General features: G+C 42.4%; 5 protein-coding genes across 5 annotated transcripts; 3 read left to right on the top strand and 2 right to left on the bottom strand.

Annotated features, from left to right (window-relative positions):
- Positions 1–3,761: 3,761 nt before the first annotated feature.
- J7337_006434 (uncharacterized protein) lies at positions 3,762–4,868 on the bottom strand (the record flags this gene model as incomplete). Its single annotated transcript, XM_044824097.1, has 1 exon — positions 3,762–4,868. The coding sequence occupies one exon, from the start codon at positions 4,866–4,868 to the stop codon at positions 3,762–3,764; it is 1,107 nt and encodes a 368-aa protein (XP_044679754.1).
- Positions 4,869–5,496: 628 nt separating this feature from the next.
- On the top strand, positions 5,497–7,819 carry J7337_006435 (uncharacterized protein; the record flags this gene model as incomplete). Its single annotated transcript, XM_044824098.1, has 5 exons — positions 5,497–5,591; positions 5,645–5,806; positions 5,852–6,533; positions 6,580–6,831; positions 6,881–7,819. 5 exons carry the CDS (start codon positions 5,497–5,499, stop codon positions 7,817–7,819), a joined length of 2,130 nt encoding a protein of 709 aa, XP_044679755.1.
- Positions 7,820–8,042: 223 nt separating this feature from the next.
- J7337_006436 (uncharacterized protein) lies at positions 8,043–9,831 on the bottom strand (the record flags this gene model as incomplete). The annotated part of the gene is made up of 5 exons (XM_044824099.1): positions 8,043–8,859; positions 8,907–9,075; positions 9,123–9,398; positions 9,458–9,534; positions 9,581–9,831. 5 exons carry the CDS (start codon positions 9,829–9,831, stop codon positions 8,043–8,045), a joined length of 1,590 nt encoding a protein of 529 aa, XP_044679756.1.
- Positions 9,832–10,276: 445 nt separating this feature from the next.
- J7337_006437 (uncharacterized protein) lies at positions 10,277–12,436 on the top strand (the record flags this gene model as incomplete). Its single annotated transcript, XM_044824100.1, has 4 exons — positions 10,277–10,611; positions 10,660–11,233; positions 11,281–11,406; positions 11,453–12,436. 4 exons carry the CDS (start codon positions 10,277–10,279, stop codon positions 12,434–12,436), a joined length of 2,019 nt encoding a protein of 672 aa, XP_044679757.1.
- Positions 12,437–13,406: 970 nt separating this feature from the next.
- On the top strand, positions 13,407–14,989 carry J7337_006438 (uncharacterized protein; the record flags this gene model as incomplete). Its single annotated transcript, XM_044824101.1, has 3 exons — positions 13,407–13,452; positions 13,506–13,956; positions 14,005–14,989. The coding sequence occupies 3 exons, from the start codon at positions 13,407–13,409 to the stop codon at positions 14,987–14,989; spliced, it is 1,482 nt and encodes a 493-aa protein (XP_044679758.1).
- Between the last annotated feature and the right edge of the window lie 192 nt (positions 14,990–15,181).

A 15,181-nucleotide genomic window follows, 5' to 3' on the forward strand; every position in this document is an offset into this window, starting at 1 on the left:
AAAGATATATAAGAAGCACTATAAAGCCTAAAGTTACTACTATAATTACTAAAAATACTAATAGGTAATATAATTATTATAGCTAGCTATAAAAAAGAGGATATACTTATATTACCTCTTTAATAGTTTAAAAATAATAAAATAGATAATTAAAATAATAATTAAAGATAGTAGATATAGAACCTAGTAGTAAAGCTTAATAAAATACTATAACTAGTAATATATAATAATTAAAGTAGCTAAAATATAATACTACTACTACTACTTTTATAAAAAGCTCTTATACCCTAGACTAAAATAATAATATACTTAAAATTAAAAATAATAGCCTAAGTATAATAACTTATAATATAAAATAATTAAAGTATAGTAACTATAAGTCTAATTACCTATTTATACTTATAATAGGTATTTTATAGCTTTTTTATAACTAATTACTATAAAGATACCTAAAAGCCTAATAATAGTACTAAAATAGCCTTCTTTTTCTTTATAAGCGCAATATATACCTATTAATATATATACTAAGCATTCAGACTAGCTATTTATACTATATTAAAGCCAAAAACCCTAGAAAAGAATCTCTATAAAGATAACCTTCTGCCTTTACTAGTAATATATAAAAAGCAGTAAAATTATATATTAAGTAATTAATTTTAACTAATAAAATAAGTAAAAATCAATAAACTATACTTAAAGTATATATAAAGGCAGATCTAATAATTAATAACTTAATTAAAAATATTACCTTTAAAGTAAGTTTATACTTATAAATTTAATAAAGATAGTTACCTTAAGAAATATAAAGTATATATTTATATAAAAAGTAACTTATAACCTATAATTATAATAGAAAATATATATATAGCTACTTTTATAGTATACTTTTTTTACTTAATTATAGCCCTAGCTACCTAATTTAACCTAGAAATTATATAACTAGATATAATAAATACTTTTATTAATACTAAATATAATAAGTATAGTATACTAATTATATATAAGCTTCCTCTAGGATTTAAGGTTATTAAAATATATATAAAGCTTAATTATATACTATATAGCCTTAAGGACTTACCTTAATTATAGTTTAAGACCTTTATAGTAATACTTAAAAAACTAAATCTTAAAGCTAGTAAAAAAGAACCTTACTTTTACTACTTTATAAAGTAAGACATTTTCCTAGTTTTCTTTATAAATAATATTCTTATTTTATATTATAGAAATACCTTATTATAAGCTCTACTTATAGTAAATAGCCTTAAAAAGAGATTTAAGCTTAATAAAAAGGGTAATATAAAGTAGTTTCTTAATATAAGGATAGTTTATAACTGCTAAGTATAGAAAATTTACTTTAGTTATAATTCCTATATTAAAAAGATCTATATATAATTTAAAGTATATAATAAAATCTCTTAACCTTTAATATTAATTCTAATTATCTCTTTTTATTAAAACCTAAGCTAGATTACTAAAGGAAAAGTACTTTTATATTAAGAAAAGATTAAATTAATTCTCTATATAGTAATTATAATATACCTTAATATAGCCTTTATAGCTTTTTTCCTATTAAAATACCTTATAAACCCTTTAAAAAAGTACTATAAAGCTACTAACTAAATACTATACTATTTATATTTAATAAGGCAATTTACGCTTTAATATAAAAGCAGTAATAAGCTTTAAATACTATAAATAGCTAGTAATATATCTTTTATAAATAATAAAAGTATAAAAAGGTCTTTATAAAGCTATTTAATTACTCTCTTTAAAGGATTAATTATTTAAAAGGCCTCTTACTAAGCTATAATTATTACTTTTATAATAGAGGTAAAGCTACTCTCTTTAATCTAAATAGCTAAAGAATTAATAGCTTTTAAATACCTTTTTAAAGAAATATACTTTAATTTAAAAGCCCCTTAAAATATATATTATAATAATTAGTAGACTATATATTTAATTATATTAAAGAGTATATAAATAAATACTTATCTATACTATATTAATATCTATAACCTTTAGCTAAAATAAGAATATTAAAAAGGATTATTTAAGATTACCTATTTCCTTATAGGGAATATACCTATAAATAAACTTATAAAAGCCCTATTAAAGTAATACTTTAAGTACTTTAAAGCCTTTCTAAATATAATAAAAATTAAAATTATAAAAAATTAAGTATAATAATAAATAGGTAAATATAATTTCTTTTACCTATATAGTAAGACTTAAACTATATATTATATTACTACCTTATAGTATTATTATACTTTATTACCTAGAAATTACTAATACCTACTAAGTCTTAAAAGCTTAAATAAAGTAATAAATAAAACCTAAAAATAATAGCTATAACCTATATTACCTAAGCTTAAAGTAAAGCACTAAGTATATAAATAAGTTTATAAGTAGCTTCTTTTTAATTAACTAAAGACTTACTTTAAAGCCAGGTACTAGTATTAGCTTTAGCTAAACCTTACTTTAACTCTTAAGTTAATACTTTACTAATTATATAAAGGGGCTTTCTAGCCTAATTATAAGTAAAAAAGAATCCTATAATATCTTTATTATATAAAAAATTTAAAGTAAAGTATAATATAATATAAGTATTAAAAATTACCTATAATAAAAGTTAGTTAAATATAAAAGTAATAAAAATATATAATATAAAACTTATAGTTTTTTTATTATCTTAAAGATTTTTCTTTAAAATATATATAAAAAGTTTAATTATATTAAAACTATTTTAAAATTAGCTAGCTACTAAAATTAATTATTATAAGGTATATATATAAGATTATAAATATAACTATTACTTTTATAAAAAGTATAGTATTTTATATAATAATCTAAATTAACTTTATAATACTTAAGTTTACTTTTACTAGTAATATAAAAGTAAATATAACTAAAGTAAGGAAGCTTATAATAGTTATTAGTAAAGACTATAATAAGAAGTAGATTAGATTTAATAATCTTTAAATAGTTATTATAATTATAAAAAGGAAAACTATTTTCTTTTTAATTTAAATAATTAGCCTTATAAAGATTATTTTATATAAGTTAAAGTATATTAAAAGGTAAAAAGGAAAAATAAGCTTATTTAAATCTATTATTTAGTATAATAATAAATAAGCTTTTTTCTTTTAAGTATAGCTAAAATAAGAGATAAAAATAGTAAAAAGAAAGGGAATAAAGTAAAGTATTTACTTTTAGGCTAAGTAGGCCTATTCCTTTTATTAGCTAATACTATAGCTATAGTAAATAACTTACCTTTATAAAAAGCTTAAAAGCTATTATAAGTTCTTACTTAATATTAATTAAGTTAAATATAAAGTATAAAAAAAGGTATTATATAATAAAAAGAAATATAAAAAAAGAAATTATAAGCTAAAAAAGGTATTAAGGAATAGGGATTAAAATACTTAAAAACTATATTAAGAAATAACTTATTATTTTAATAAAAAAATAAAGAAAAAAGGTCTTACTTTATAAAATAAAAAGGAAATATTTATATTTTTTTAAAAGTAATTTAAAAGCTAAAAGGGTTTTTATAATTATTTTCTACTATTAAGTACTATAATAATACTTTTAATATTTACTTTATATTTTACTATATATAATATAATTACTTAAAGCCCTTTTTAAATATTATAGCTTTAATTAAAAGGTATATTAAAAGATAAAGTAGCTTTAATTAGTTTAGCTTACTTAATAAGGATTAGCACTCCTCTTATATATATATAGCATAGCTTCCCCTATTATATAAGAGAAATCAAGGCTCTTTTAACCCTTATATATGCCCCTCTGCTGTGCGTGCCACAGATGATTTCGTTAAAGAAGTATTCCATCTCTTCCTCCTCTGGCTTCGTCCAGGCAAATAACTCCACGTTGGTGAACTCATGCACGTTATACCGTCCCTCCGTGTTGGGCCTAGCCTCAGGCCTATAACATCTTGAAGCAGCGACCCTTCTGAGCGGCAACTCGTCCTCCGAGATTACTGTGTTTGCCTTCATTGCAGCCAGTGCAATATCGCTTGATCTTGCCAGACTCATCTCTGGCTCATCCTTCTCATCCTGCGCAATGCTGTACACTTGTTGCTCACCGCTACTATCCTGAGATTGAGCCCCGCAAGCGGCGGAGATGTGCGAGTAGACTAGAGACGGAGGCGAGACGGGAGTCCAGCCTTCGCGGGTTGCAAAGGTGAGAGCGTAGGAGACGAGTGCCTGTTCTAAGAGGGCGCCGGCGCCGACGAGGTAATACCATCCCCTGCCGGAAGTGGTGTCAGCGGAAGCACAGTCGATGATGCCAAGCTGTGTTCCGATATCCACGTGATGAATTGGCTTTCCCTTGCTGTCCTTGATCTGAATAGTCTTTTCGTCGGCGTTGACATGGCAGATAGGCTCAAACTCGGTCTTCGGCGTGTCCTTACTTGCAAGATTCGGCAACGCCAGCGCCAACTCTTCTATCTTGCTCATGATACCCTCCTCTACTTCTTCAACTTCAAGAAGCTTTGTCTCAGTCTCCCTCGCTTCCTTGAGCGCTCCGTCAATGTTCTTACTCTCTTCTTTCAGCACTAGAAGCTCCTTCTGTAAAGCATTTGCGCGTTCGCGTAAAGATTTCGCAGCGTACTGCAAAGCCTGGTGGTAGTGCATGAGCTTGACGATGCGGGAAGGGTTGGAGGCGAGTTCGGGGCAGTTTCTTGAGAGACAGTTTTGAGTGTAGAGATCTGCATTGTTGCGGATCTGGTATATGTCGAGGGTAGGCTTTGCGGCGATTGAGGGGCGGTAGGAAGAGGAGTAGTATTTAATGCCTTGGATGCGAGGTATGTGCTTGCATCGCCGACATTTCACAATCATACGATTCATTTCAAGTCGTTGCGGTCGTGAGTTGATTGTCAGAGTGATCCAGACTATTATGGAGTTTCGAGGTTATAGCAGGTATCTTACCCATAAGGCCAGCATGCAGGGCGCGAATGACCTACGAGCGGGGCAAACAGCGGTTTCAAAGGCATTAGGGATACTTAAGAATACGCGCCAGGATGGCAGACCTTTTGAACGACAAACTTTCAGCGCCCGGTAGAAACTATCAGATAGAAGAGACTACTGAACAGAACGGGTATTGCCATGCAAATACTAACTCAGAATAATATCAGTAGCATTACGGATAGAAGAACTGCGAGATAGTGATCAGCTGGAGGGCTAGTGGGGGTCAGTGAGTGGAAGTAATAACCACTTGGAGAAAGGTCCAAACTCTATTTCTGCACGATTAGAAGTGGTCCAGTGAAGGTCCAGTGAAGCCTTAAGTATTGATAAGGCGCAGACCAGCAGGGTCTGGGCCTGTCGTCACTTTGGGTCTAGCGGGATATCATTGATAAGCGACCCAGATAGAAATAATTACAGGCAGCCCCGCCCTTTTCCTTAGCGACCTCGACACTACAACACCCCGTATCTCAAGCGCCTCAATCAACGACACGCGATACCCAAGAAATGACTCATGGATCCTGGTCGCAAGAGGATAGGCTCCATCGCAGAGTCGGCTACGTCGTCTACTCAGCGGAGTAAACGCGCCAAATACGCGCCTGTAGCTTGGTGCGCGATCATTCCCCAAGGGTTTGAGATTGAAACTGACCTGACCTTGGTAGTAATGAGTGTAAGAAGAAGAAACTCAAGTGTGTGAGGGACGAGGGCGATGAGATCTGCAAGAGATGCGATGTTAATAAAGTCGAATGCATCTTTGCGCCTACTGCTCAACCAGCAAAGGAGGATGTTGAACCGTCGCGAAGACGCTCGACTCAAGAACCTCAGTGCGTGTCTCACCCGTCTCACAACGCATCACTAACACTTCACAGAACAGACGTCGGTTCTCTAAGCCAACAAGTAATCGCCCTCCAGAACCAGGTCAACGCACTCACATCAGCTCTCCAAGACGTATCCCAGCGTCTCCCGCACATAACCCTCTCCTCCACAAAGTCCACTCCCCAAGGCCACCCATCCACCTACCGCAAAGACATCCGCAACGTACACAATGAGCCGCGCGAGCCTCAATTCGTCGGTCCCACGCGCTCAGCGTATAGTTTCCAGATCGCAGAAAATTCCCTAACAGGCATGGGAATAGAGCCGAACGCTACTGTCCCAAGCACGCCTGCTGAATCACCTAGTGAGACTGAGCCTGTTGTTGAGAGTGAGCATCTCTCACCGGGTGTTGAAGACGTTGAAGTTCTGGCGAGCTTGGGGATTGCAGAGGTTCAGAGGCTGTTGGATGTTTATAACGAGGAGATTCAAAGCGTTTATCCGTTCATTGACGTTAATGAGCTATCCACCAAAGCGGTTTCTCTGTTTCAGACGCCGGGGGAGAATACGCTCAAGGATGTGCAGGCTATCAAGTTGGCGGTTGCTTCATCTGTTGCTATCGAGGCGCAGGGGCTGAATAATATCAGCAAGAAGTTGATTGATGAGGTTGAGCCTGTTATTTGCAGGGTATCGGGCGAGGCGTTTATCGACATTCAAGAACTTCAACTCATGATCATGCTGGTACGCCTCCTCCTACAACTTCTCTATTTACACTGACGTTATCTAGAGCATCTACTGGTTTCATTGCGGAGAAGACCTCCTCGCCTGGAGAGCCATCGGCAACGCTGGTCGCGAATGTCTCGAAATCGGTCTTCACCGCCGAACTTCACTCTTTGAAAACTTCAAGAACCCATCAGAACGAGACTTGGCACTTCGTTGCTTCTGGTGTGTGTACATTCTAGACCGAAGGTGGAGTTACGGTACTAGCCTATCATTCGGCATTTCCGATCGAGACATCGATCCCCAATGTCCAGAGCCAGTGAGTTCCCCCTCATATCTTAGTAGAGGCATAAACTGACCATTCAAAGAGCGAGCAGCATCCATATCTTCGATGCATGGTCTCCTACGCGAAGCTGTGCTCTAAAGTCTGGGAGGACCTCCCGCTTGATTCTTCACCCTTCACAGTTCCAAAGGATAAAGTCGACTTCTTTGACTTTCTGACGCAGAAGTGGTTTCACTCTATACCTGAGGATCTACAGCTCGTGTATCCTCGTCTCTCACAGGCTCCTCGTCATCAACCTCGAGTTTTACAACGCTTGAGAACGCTCCTTTATCTAAGAGGAAATTATATCCGAAACTTGGTTCTGCGGCATCATGTTATGAGCGCTGAGAATTTACGATCTGACATGCAGGGCGCTCAACTGGTTGTCAGTCTCGCACAGGATACAATCCAGGTTCTAGTAAATCTGAACGAGACAAGCGATATCTACGCTCGACAAAAAGCAACGTTCAATTATTTCCTCCAAGGCGCTTTAGCTACAATCCTTCTAGCAGTATGCCACGGTCCAGATGTCTTTGCCGATCGGTGCAGACAAAGTTTCCAAGACGCCGTCCGTCTTTTGAAGAATCTATCCCAGCATGGACAACTAGGTCGACGACTATGGCGCTCACTAAAAGGAACGATCCATCGCGCTTTATCGCTAGAATCACCAATCACTCCCACTGGAAACACAGCACTTGCGGAGATTCTGCAGCAGGAGACGCCAGAGGTTCGACAGCAGCAGACGCTTGTTCCGACGAATTGGCCGAGGAATGGACTGGGGAGTAATTTCATGGATGAGAATATGGCGGATATGTTTGGGCTGGAGACGGATCTGCTGAATTTATTTAGTGCGTTTGAGCAGGATAATATGTTGAGGCCGGTGACTCAGCTCAATGGGCTTGACCAGGGAGCTGCGGCATTGCCGGATCAAAATGAGGGTGTTGGACAGGGTGATGACTTGAGTCGTTTCAATGGAGGATTCTAGTGTCACGGTTTTATGGAACTTATCGGAACAAGACTGTAACAATATGATCAAGTATGAGTATCAAGTATGAGTATCGAGAAGCGTGTTCATTGCATAAGTATCGTACAAATTCAGCCATGACCTAAGTTCCGTCCGATTCCATGATGCTATCGTTTCAAGACAATTTAAACCTCTCTCACAAAGAAAATACCCAACTCTCCAGTTTTGACTACCACTATCCAATTTATTTGTCATGGACTCCATCACGAAGACCTTCGACAACATCAAGGTCAACGACTGGAACCTCAAACTTGTACTTGCCACGGAAGACATAGTACGCAATACCAGCAAAGAGCCACCCAGACAAGACAACGATGGAGTAGTTCATGTTCTGAGGTGTGACTGGCATAACAGATGGAAAAGTGCTAAAGATAACAACAACAGTGATCCATATCAAGCTGATGACATTGGCAGCTGGGCCAGCGATACGTCCGAGCTTGAAAGGTCCAAAGCCATTAGAAGTCTGAATACTACTCCTGGCAAAGAGCATAGCGATGATGGGGAAAGCATAGCTGACATACATGCCAATGATTGACATGGACAGAATAGCGTTGAAGGCTGTGGTGTTGCCGAGGTAGATGAGACCAAGCAGCATCTGAAGAACAATAACAACCACGACAGCGTAAACAGGGATCTGAAGACGCTTGTCGACCTTGCTGAGCTGTTTGTCAAACGGCGTTGACTTGTCTCTCGCAAAAGCCCATAGGGTTCGCGAGGTAGATGTAGTTCCAGCCACAGTCGCCGCGACAGCAGTGCATGTGATGATGACAGAAAGGACAGTGCAGCCAGCTTGACTCTTGGTAGCGTCAAGGAAGATCTGCATGAAGGGGAACCCAGTGGGAGTTGCGAGAAGTTTCTCGAGGGGACCGGTTGAAAAGAGGAAGATGATGCAGTAGACGAGACCCATGAGACCGTTAATGGTTACACTGCCTACCATGGCGATGGGGACGTTGCGGCTGGCGTGGGGCATTTCTTCTGCTAAATGACAAGCGGCGTCGTATCTGTGATGGTTAGATGGTGATGTAGTGAGTGTGATGGGAGGACATACCCGAGGAAGGGATACACGGCAGACAGGAGACCGACGAGCCATGAGACACCATCGTCGGCCCAGCCACTAGAGTTGGTGACCTCTGTAAAGACAAACGAAGCCGTGTTCTTGGGAGCCATGACACCAAGAACAACAACGATGGTGACGAATCCAATGACATGGATAGCACCTAGAGCCGTCAGTTCCGAACGATAGCCCGCCAGCGGGGGTACTTACCCGACACGGTGTTGATATGCGGAAGAAGTCTGTCCCCCCAGATGTTGAGAACAAGAGCGTAGACGAGAACAGCCCAGTAGAACAGCATACCCCGCCAACGCTCAGGGACATACGTCTCGTTGTTCACGATTATGAGAGCCTGCATTTGTAGCCCGGCAGCAAAGGCAGCAGACGATGTGAGTACAACTTGTCCGCCAATGCTGACCCAGCCTGTGACCCAAGCCGCGGTCGATCGAATGGAAGTGGGCGAAAGGGCAGCTACCCAGTGATATTGACCTGTACCATTCAAGCGTTAGTCTCGAGTTAACAGAGTCGTGCATAGGGGGTTTACTGACCTCCAGCTGTAGGATAAATCGAAGCGATTTCACCAAGAGAACTGGCGATGCAGATGGAACATACTGCTGATAGTAGACTGATTATGTTAGTGGTGCTGAATTCTAAGGACGGAAGAGACGGACTAGTTGTAGAAGAGGCATGGTGCTCCGCCGCTGACGAGAGCCGTAGCGACAACAGAGGATAGGGCTTCCCACGTCGCCATGAGACAAACGCATAAAGCACAGAGCGAAAAGAGAGAATACTGTCGTCGGAGTTCCTGCGTATGACCCAGCTGCGCAAGACGCAGGGCATCATCGCTCGAAACTCGGGTGTTGCCCTCAAGACTCATGGCGTCCTTGTCAACAGCAACGTCAACTTTCTCAAGTTCACCCATTTTCAAAAAAGAATAATGATAATAATATTTATATAGTAGAAGTTTTGGCTGTTTTCAAGTTAGTGGAGCTATGGAAAGCACGGAAGTGTCGTTCATATAAATCATTCATGATAAGGGAAAAAGAGATATCAGCGTGGACCCCCCCTGGCTGGCATATCACATCCTCTAGATCAAAACACACGCTAAACAGGGGCCGTATCAAGAACGCGGGGAAGAGCTAACTCGTTACGTAGTAGTCGTTCTCTACGGGCTGCGTTATCACTTGACAAGCGTTGGGTGAGATAAGAGAGATTGCGCTTCCGCGTTCCGAGGGGTGTTCCGAGTGTAACCCTCGGAACGAGACCTTCCGGGGTGTACTATTTACAGCCCCAAAACATACACTTCTGCTGACATTGATTGCACCAACAAACCACAATTCCTTTGTCCTGAGTCTTTTTTGTCCATCATGGCTGCACCACATCCTCTGTCTGCTCTTACGGCGCGTGAGACTAACCTTGCTCGTGATATTGTCAAGGCGTCTCACCCCGGTTCACTGCTGTTCTTCAGACAGTCGTACCTGTTTGAGCCGCCTAAGGAAGAAGTCCTGAGATTTCTTGAGCTTGAACACTCTGGGGCTCTTACTGCTGCTTCGCCGAGACCTGATCGCTGCGCGCAGGTTTTCTACGATGTCATTGGTGGAGACCAGAAGTCGGTTTACTATGAGTCTGTGGTTGATGTTACGAAGCGGAGTATCGTCGCGCAGGAGATTATCAGTGAGGAGCACCAGGCCAGTCTGACTACGTAAGTTCATCTTTGAGTTACGGGTCAAGTGTGAAGCTGACTTTTTAGTGCTGAGTTTGATATCGTCGTTGAGTCTTGCAAGAGATCAAAGATGTTTCAGGATAAACTCAAGGAGATTAAGCTCCCTGAGGGATTCGAAACAGTCATTGAGCCCTGGCCCTACGGCGCCCCAGACCTAGAAGACGGCAACACTCGCTACTTCCAGGCACTCGTCTTTGCGCGTGATGCTCGCAAGGGTCAAGACTCCAACTTTTACGCTTATCCCATGCCCTTGATCCCCGTCATGGACGCGGCTACCAAGGAGATCATCCGCATTGATGAGCCAGCTACAGGTGGCAAGGATGATAGCCTCACTGGCAAGACTTATGCTACTGGAGCTATTGATCATTGCCAGAGCGCAGAGTACGTCCCTGAGCTTTTGGAGAATGGGACGAGGAAGGATTTGAAGCCCTTGATGGTTGTGCAGCCTCAAGGACCGAGTTTCTCGATTACAGAGGGGAACTTGATTCAGTGGCAGAAGTGGAGAATGAGGGTTACGTTTAATCCTCGTGAGGGAGCTGTCATCCATGATATTCGCTATGATGGACGTCCTGTTCTTTACAGATTGAGCATCAGCGATATGGTAAGTTTACTGAAAATCCAATACGAAACACATGCTAATGTTGGCAGACTGTTCCTTATGCTGATCCTCGTCCACCTTACCACCGCAAGCAAGCCTTTGACTTTGGCGACGGCGGTCTCGGCCACTGCGTCAACAACCTCACTCTCGGCTGCGACTGTCTCGGCGTGATCAAGGTAAGCTAAACCTCAACCTTACTCACTTCACGACTAACAACTCCAGTACTTCGACGGTGTCCTCACAGACGCAGATGGTTCTGCGCAGGAAACCAAGAACGTCATCTGTCTGCACGAGCAGGACAACGGCATCGGCTGGAAACACACCGACTGGCGAACCGGCCGCGCAGTCGTGACCCGCCGCCGCGAACTCGTCATCCAATTCATCATCACCCTCGCCAACTACGAGTACGTCTTCAACTACAAGTTCGACCAAGCAGCCGGCATCGTCGTGGAAGCCCGCGCAACAGGCATCGTGTCCGTCGTAAACATGGATCCCGGCAAGACAGCGCCCTGGGGAAACATCGTCAGCCCCGGCGCCCTCGCTCAGAACCATCAGCATGTTTTCTGCGTGCGCATCGACCCTTCTATCGACGGTCATGAGAACACCGTTGTGCAGGAGGAGAGTCTGCCTTTGAGAATGGACAAGAGGACGAATCCTAATGGGAACATGTATGAAGTGCGTCAGACGCAGATCACCACTTCTCAGGGCATTGATGCTGCGCCGTTTAGCAACAGGGTCTTCAAAGTGCAGAACCTGAACAAACTGAACCGTGTGTCGGGTAAACCGGTTGGATACAAGATCACACCACCACCAACACAACTCCTCCTCGCCGACCCCAACAGCACACAAGCCAAGCGCGCGCTATTCGCAAAGAAGCACTTCTGGGTTACTAAGTACAAAGACCACGAGTTCTTTGCGGGCGGACGGTACACGCTGCTTAGCAAGAGTGAGATCGGGGGTGTGAGCGATGCAGCTGATCGGTGCGATGATGTGCTGAATCAGGATGTTGTGTGCTGGAGTGTGTTTGGACTCACGCATAATCCTAGGGTGGAGGATTGGCCGGTCATGCCGGTTGAGATGCTGCAGTTGCATATTTCGCCTTCGGATTTCTTTACGGGGAATCCGGCGCTCGATGTACCGTCTGATAAGGATGTTGCGTCGAGGTTGACTAGTGGGTGCTGTAAGGAGGAGGGACCTAAGCTGTGAGCACTGGGAGCGACATGGTATAGTATCAGATTGTAAATCAGTGTTTGCATTACTTTAGCATGATTAAAAATGAATTTCTTTGAGACAACTGTCGGCTGCTGCTTGTACCGTGAAACGACTCCGGTAGTGAAGTTGATGAAACAGAACATTTGTAGAATATTTTCTGACCTGTTACCCTGGAGTCTCCAAAGTTGACAACTGCGGGTCTGACGCGAGATGGTCGCCACTCGTAAATCCTCCACTTACTCCAATCAAGTTAGACCTCACTACGCGTCGGTTACAACGAAGCTCTTCGTGACATGACAAATAAATGTCAGATCAGGATAGGTACATCTCCATCCCATGCAGTTATCGTCACGGATCTCGGCCTCTCTCTCTTGGCACCCAACTACCGACCTGCCAAGCCCACTGCACCATCGTCTGTATCACGGAAACGGGCCGCTAGAGATTACGGAGATATAGCCTTGATTGCCCCGTGTGCCCATCTGCGTGATTTATTTCGTCCACTAACTCCGCAGCATCGGAATCGCCACTGCGGTTCCGAGCCCATAGCCGCGGCCCAATCGGAAGACTCATTCCTCTCCATCACATTGCGGCTCCTGGCACTGATACTACATTATCGTATACTCCCTTCAGTAACTGAAACGGCTCAAGCAGGGCAGTGGATTAGAAATACGTAAGATATGGAGATGATCTGACCGCGGTGAAGTAATTACAAATACTAAGAGGTGTTTGGGAGACCCTGGATTATGCATAACCCCACATGTGACATGGCAAGCATGGTCAGTGCTATACCGGAACATAACATCCAGGATTCCGAGTGGAATGGTCGTCGTAATGTACATAAGTAATATGCATGGTTTCACTGCGCTCTCTTCTCTTGCCTGCCTGTTATCGACATTTGGCTATTTGATAAGATCTGGATTAGTGGATATTACCATTCTTTTATACCCGAATATATAAACTCAATATGGCGGAACTCACCATTACCGGCGCAGCTGGTCGCAAGATCACACGTACGTTACACTCACAAATTCCCATTACGTGCATCTTTCTCACTGTCTTACAGTCCCCACCGGCCTCTTCATCGACAACACCTTCACCCCTGCAGAAGCCAACAAAACCATCACCATCGAAAATCCCACCACTGCCTCCCCCATCGGCTCCGTCTCCGCCGCCCAGACCTCCGACGTCGACCGCGCTGTGCTGTCTTCGCGCAAGGCTTCAGCGACGTGGAAGACTACACCTCCCCAGCAACGACGCCGTCTGCTGAATAAGCTCGCTGATCTTATTGAGCGCGATGTCGAGGTCTTTGCGTCAATTGAGGCTGTCGATGCGGGGATGTTGTACAACATGTCTATGGGGATGAGTGTTCCTCAGGCTGCTGAGACGTGTAGATATTTCGCGGGTTGGGCGGATAAACTTGATGGGCAGAGCATTGACTATGAGAGTGGTCTTGCGTATACCAAGAGAGAGCCAATTGGTGTTTGTGCGGCTGTTGTACCGTGGAACACTCCTCTGTAAGCACTTCCCTTCACCTCACTACTATCCAGTACTAACAAGTATAGCATGATCACCTCTTGGAAGCTAGCCCCCGCCCTCGCAGCCGGCAACACCCTCATCATCAAAACCCCCGAGCTCGCCCCCCTCTACGGCCAAAAACTCGGCCAACTCATCGTCGAAGCCGGCTTCCCCCCCGGCGTAGTCAACATCCTCTGCGGTCTCGGCACCGTCGCAGGCCAAGCGCTCGCCGACCACCACGAAGTCCGCAAGCTCTCCTTCACCGGCAGCGTCGGCGTCGGGCGCACCATCCTCGCCAGCGCAGCAAAGTCCAACCTCAAGCGCGTGACGCTCGAGCTCGGCGGAAAAGGACCCAGTATTATCTTCTCTGATGCCGACTGGGAGAATGCGCTTATGTGGTCGACTGCGGGGATCACGACGCATAATGGGCAGATCTGCGCGGCGGGGAGTAGGATTTACGTGCAGGAGGATGTTTATGATAGGTTCGTAGAGGAGTTTTCGAAGAGGACGAGGGATGCTGTTATGGGTGATCCGTTGCTGCAGGAGACGATGAAGGGGCCTGTTATTAGCTCGACACAAAAGGAGAGGATCATGGGATTCATCGCAAAGGCTAATTCCGAGGGAACACAAGTCCTCCACGGTGGATCTCAGTCACACGACTCAAAGGGACACTTTGTTCCCAACACAGCATACGTCAATGTTTCACCATCAGCCAGCATCATCCGCGAAGAAGTCTTCGGCCCAGTCGCCAGCATCGCCAAGTTCAAGACAGAGCAAGAAGTCATCGATCTTGCAAACGACAACGTCTACGGCCTAGCTGCTTCAGTGTTTACAAATGACATCAGCAAGGCGATCCGCGTGTCTGATAAGATTGAGTGTGGATTGGTCTGTGTTAATTCCTGGGGAAGCGTTAATGCGAATACGCCGTTTGGCGGGATTAAGCAGAGTGGGTTTGGGCGGGAGAACGGTGAGGATGCGCTGCATGATTGGACGCAGGTTAAATGTGTCAAGGTCAATGTTTTTAAGCTGTAGATGTTTACAAAATTGTTAACACTAAATAAGAGAATACTTGAGTTTGCTGCAATGACCGTTTCTGGTGTTTGTGATGACTTCTTCTTGCGGCATGATGAGAAACTACCCATTTCGGAAGTCAACTCAGTAATTCCTCTTCAAGTACTTACCCGACACTAAGGGATAGAACTAAAAAGGCGCGGCTCGCTTCGC

This window comes from Fusarium musae, chromosome 5 (genome assembly GCF_019915245.1).
Source record: "Fusarium musae strain F31 chromosome 5, whole genome shotgun sequence".
NCBI lineage: Eukaryota > Fungi > Ascomycota > Sordariomycetes > Hypocreales > Nectriaceae > Fusarium > Fusarium musae.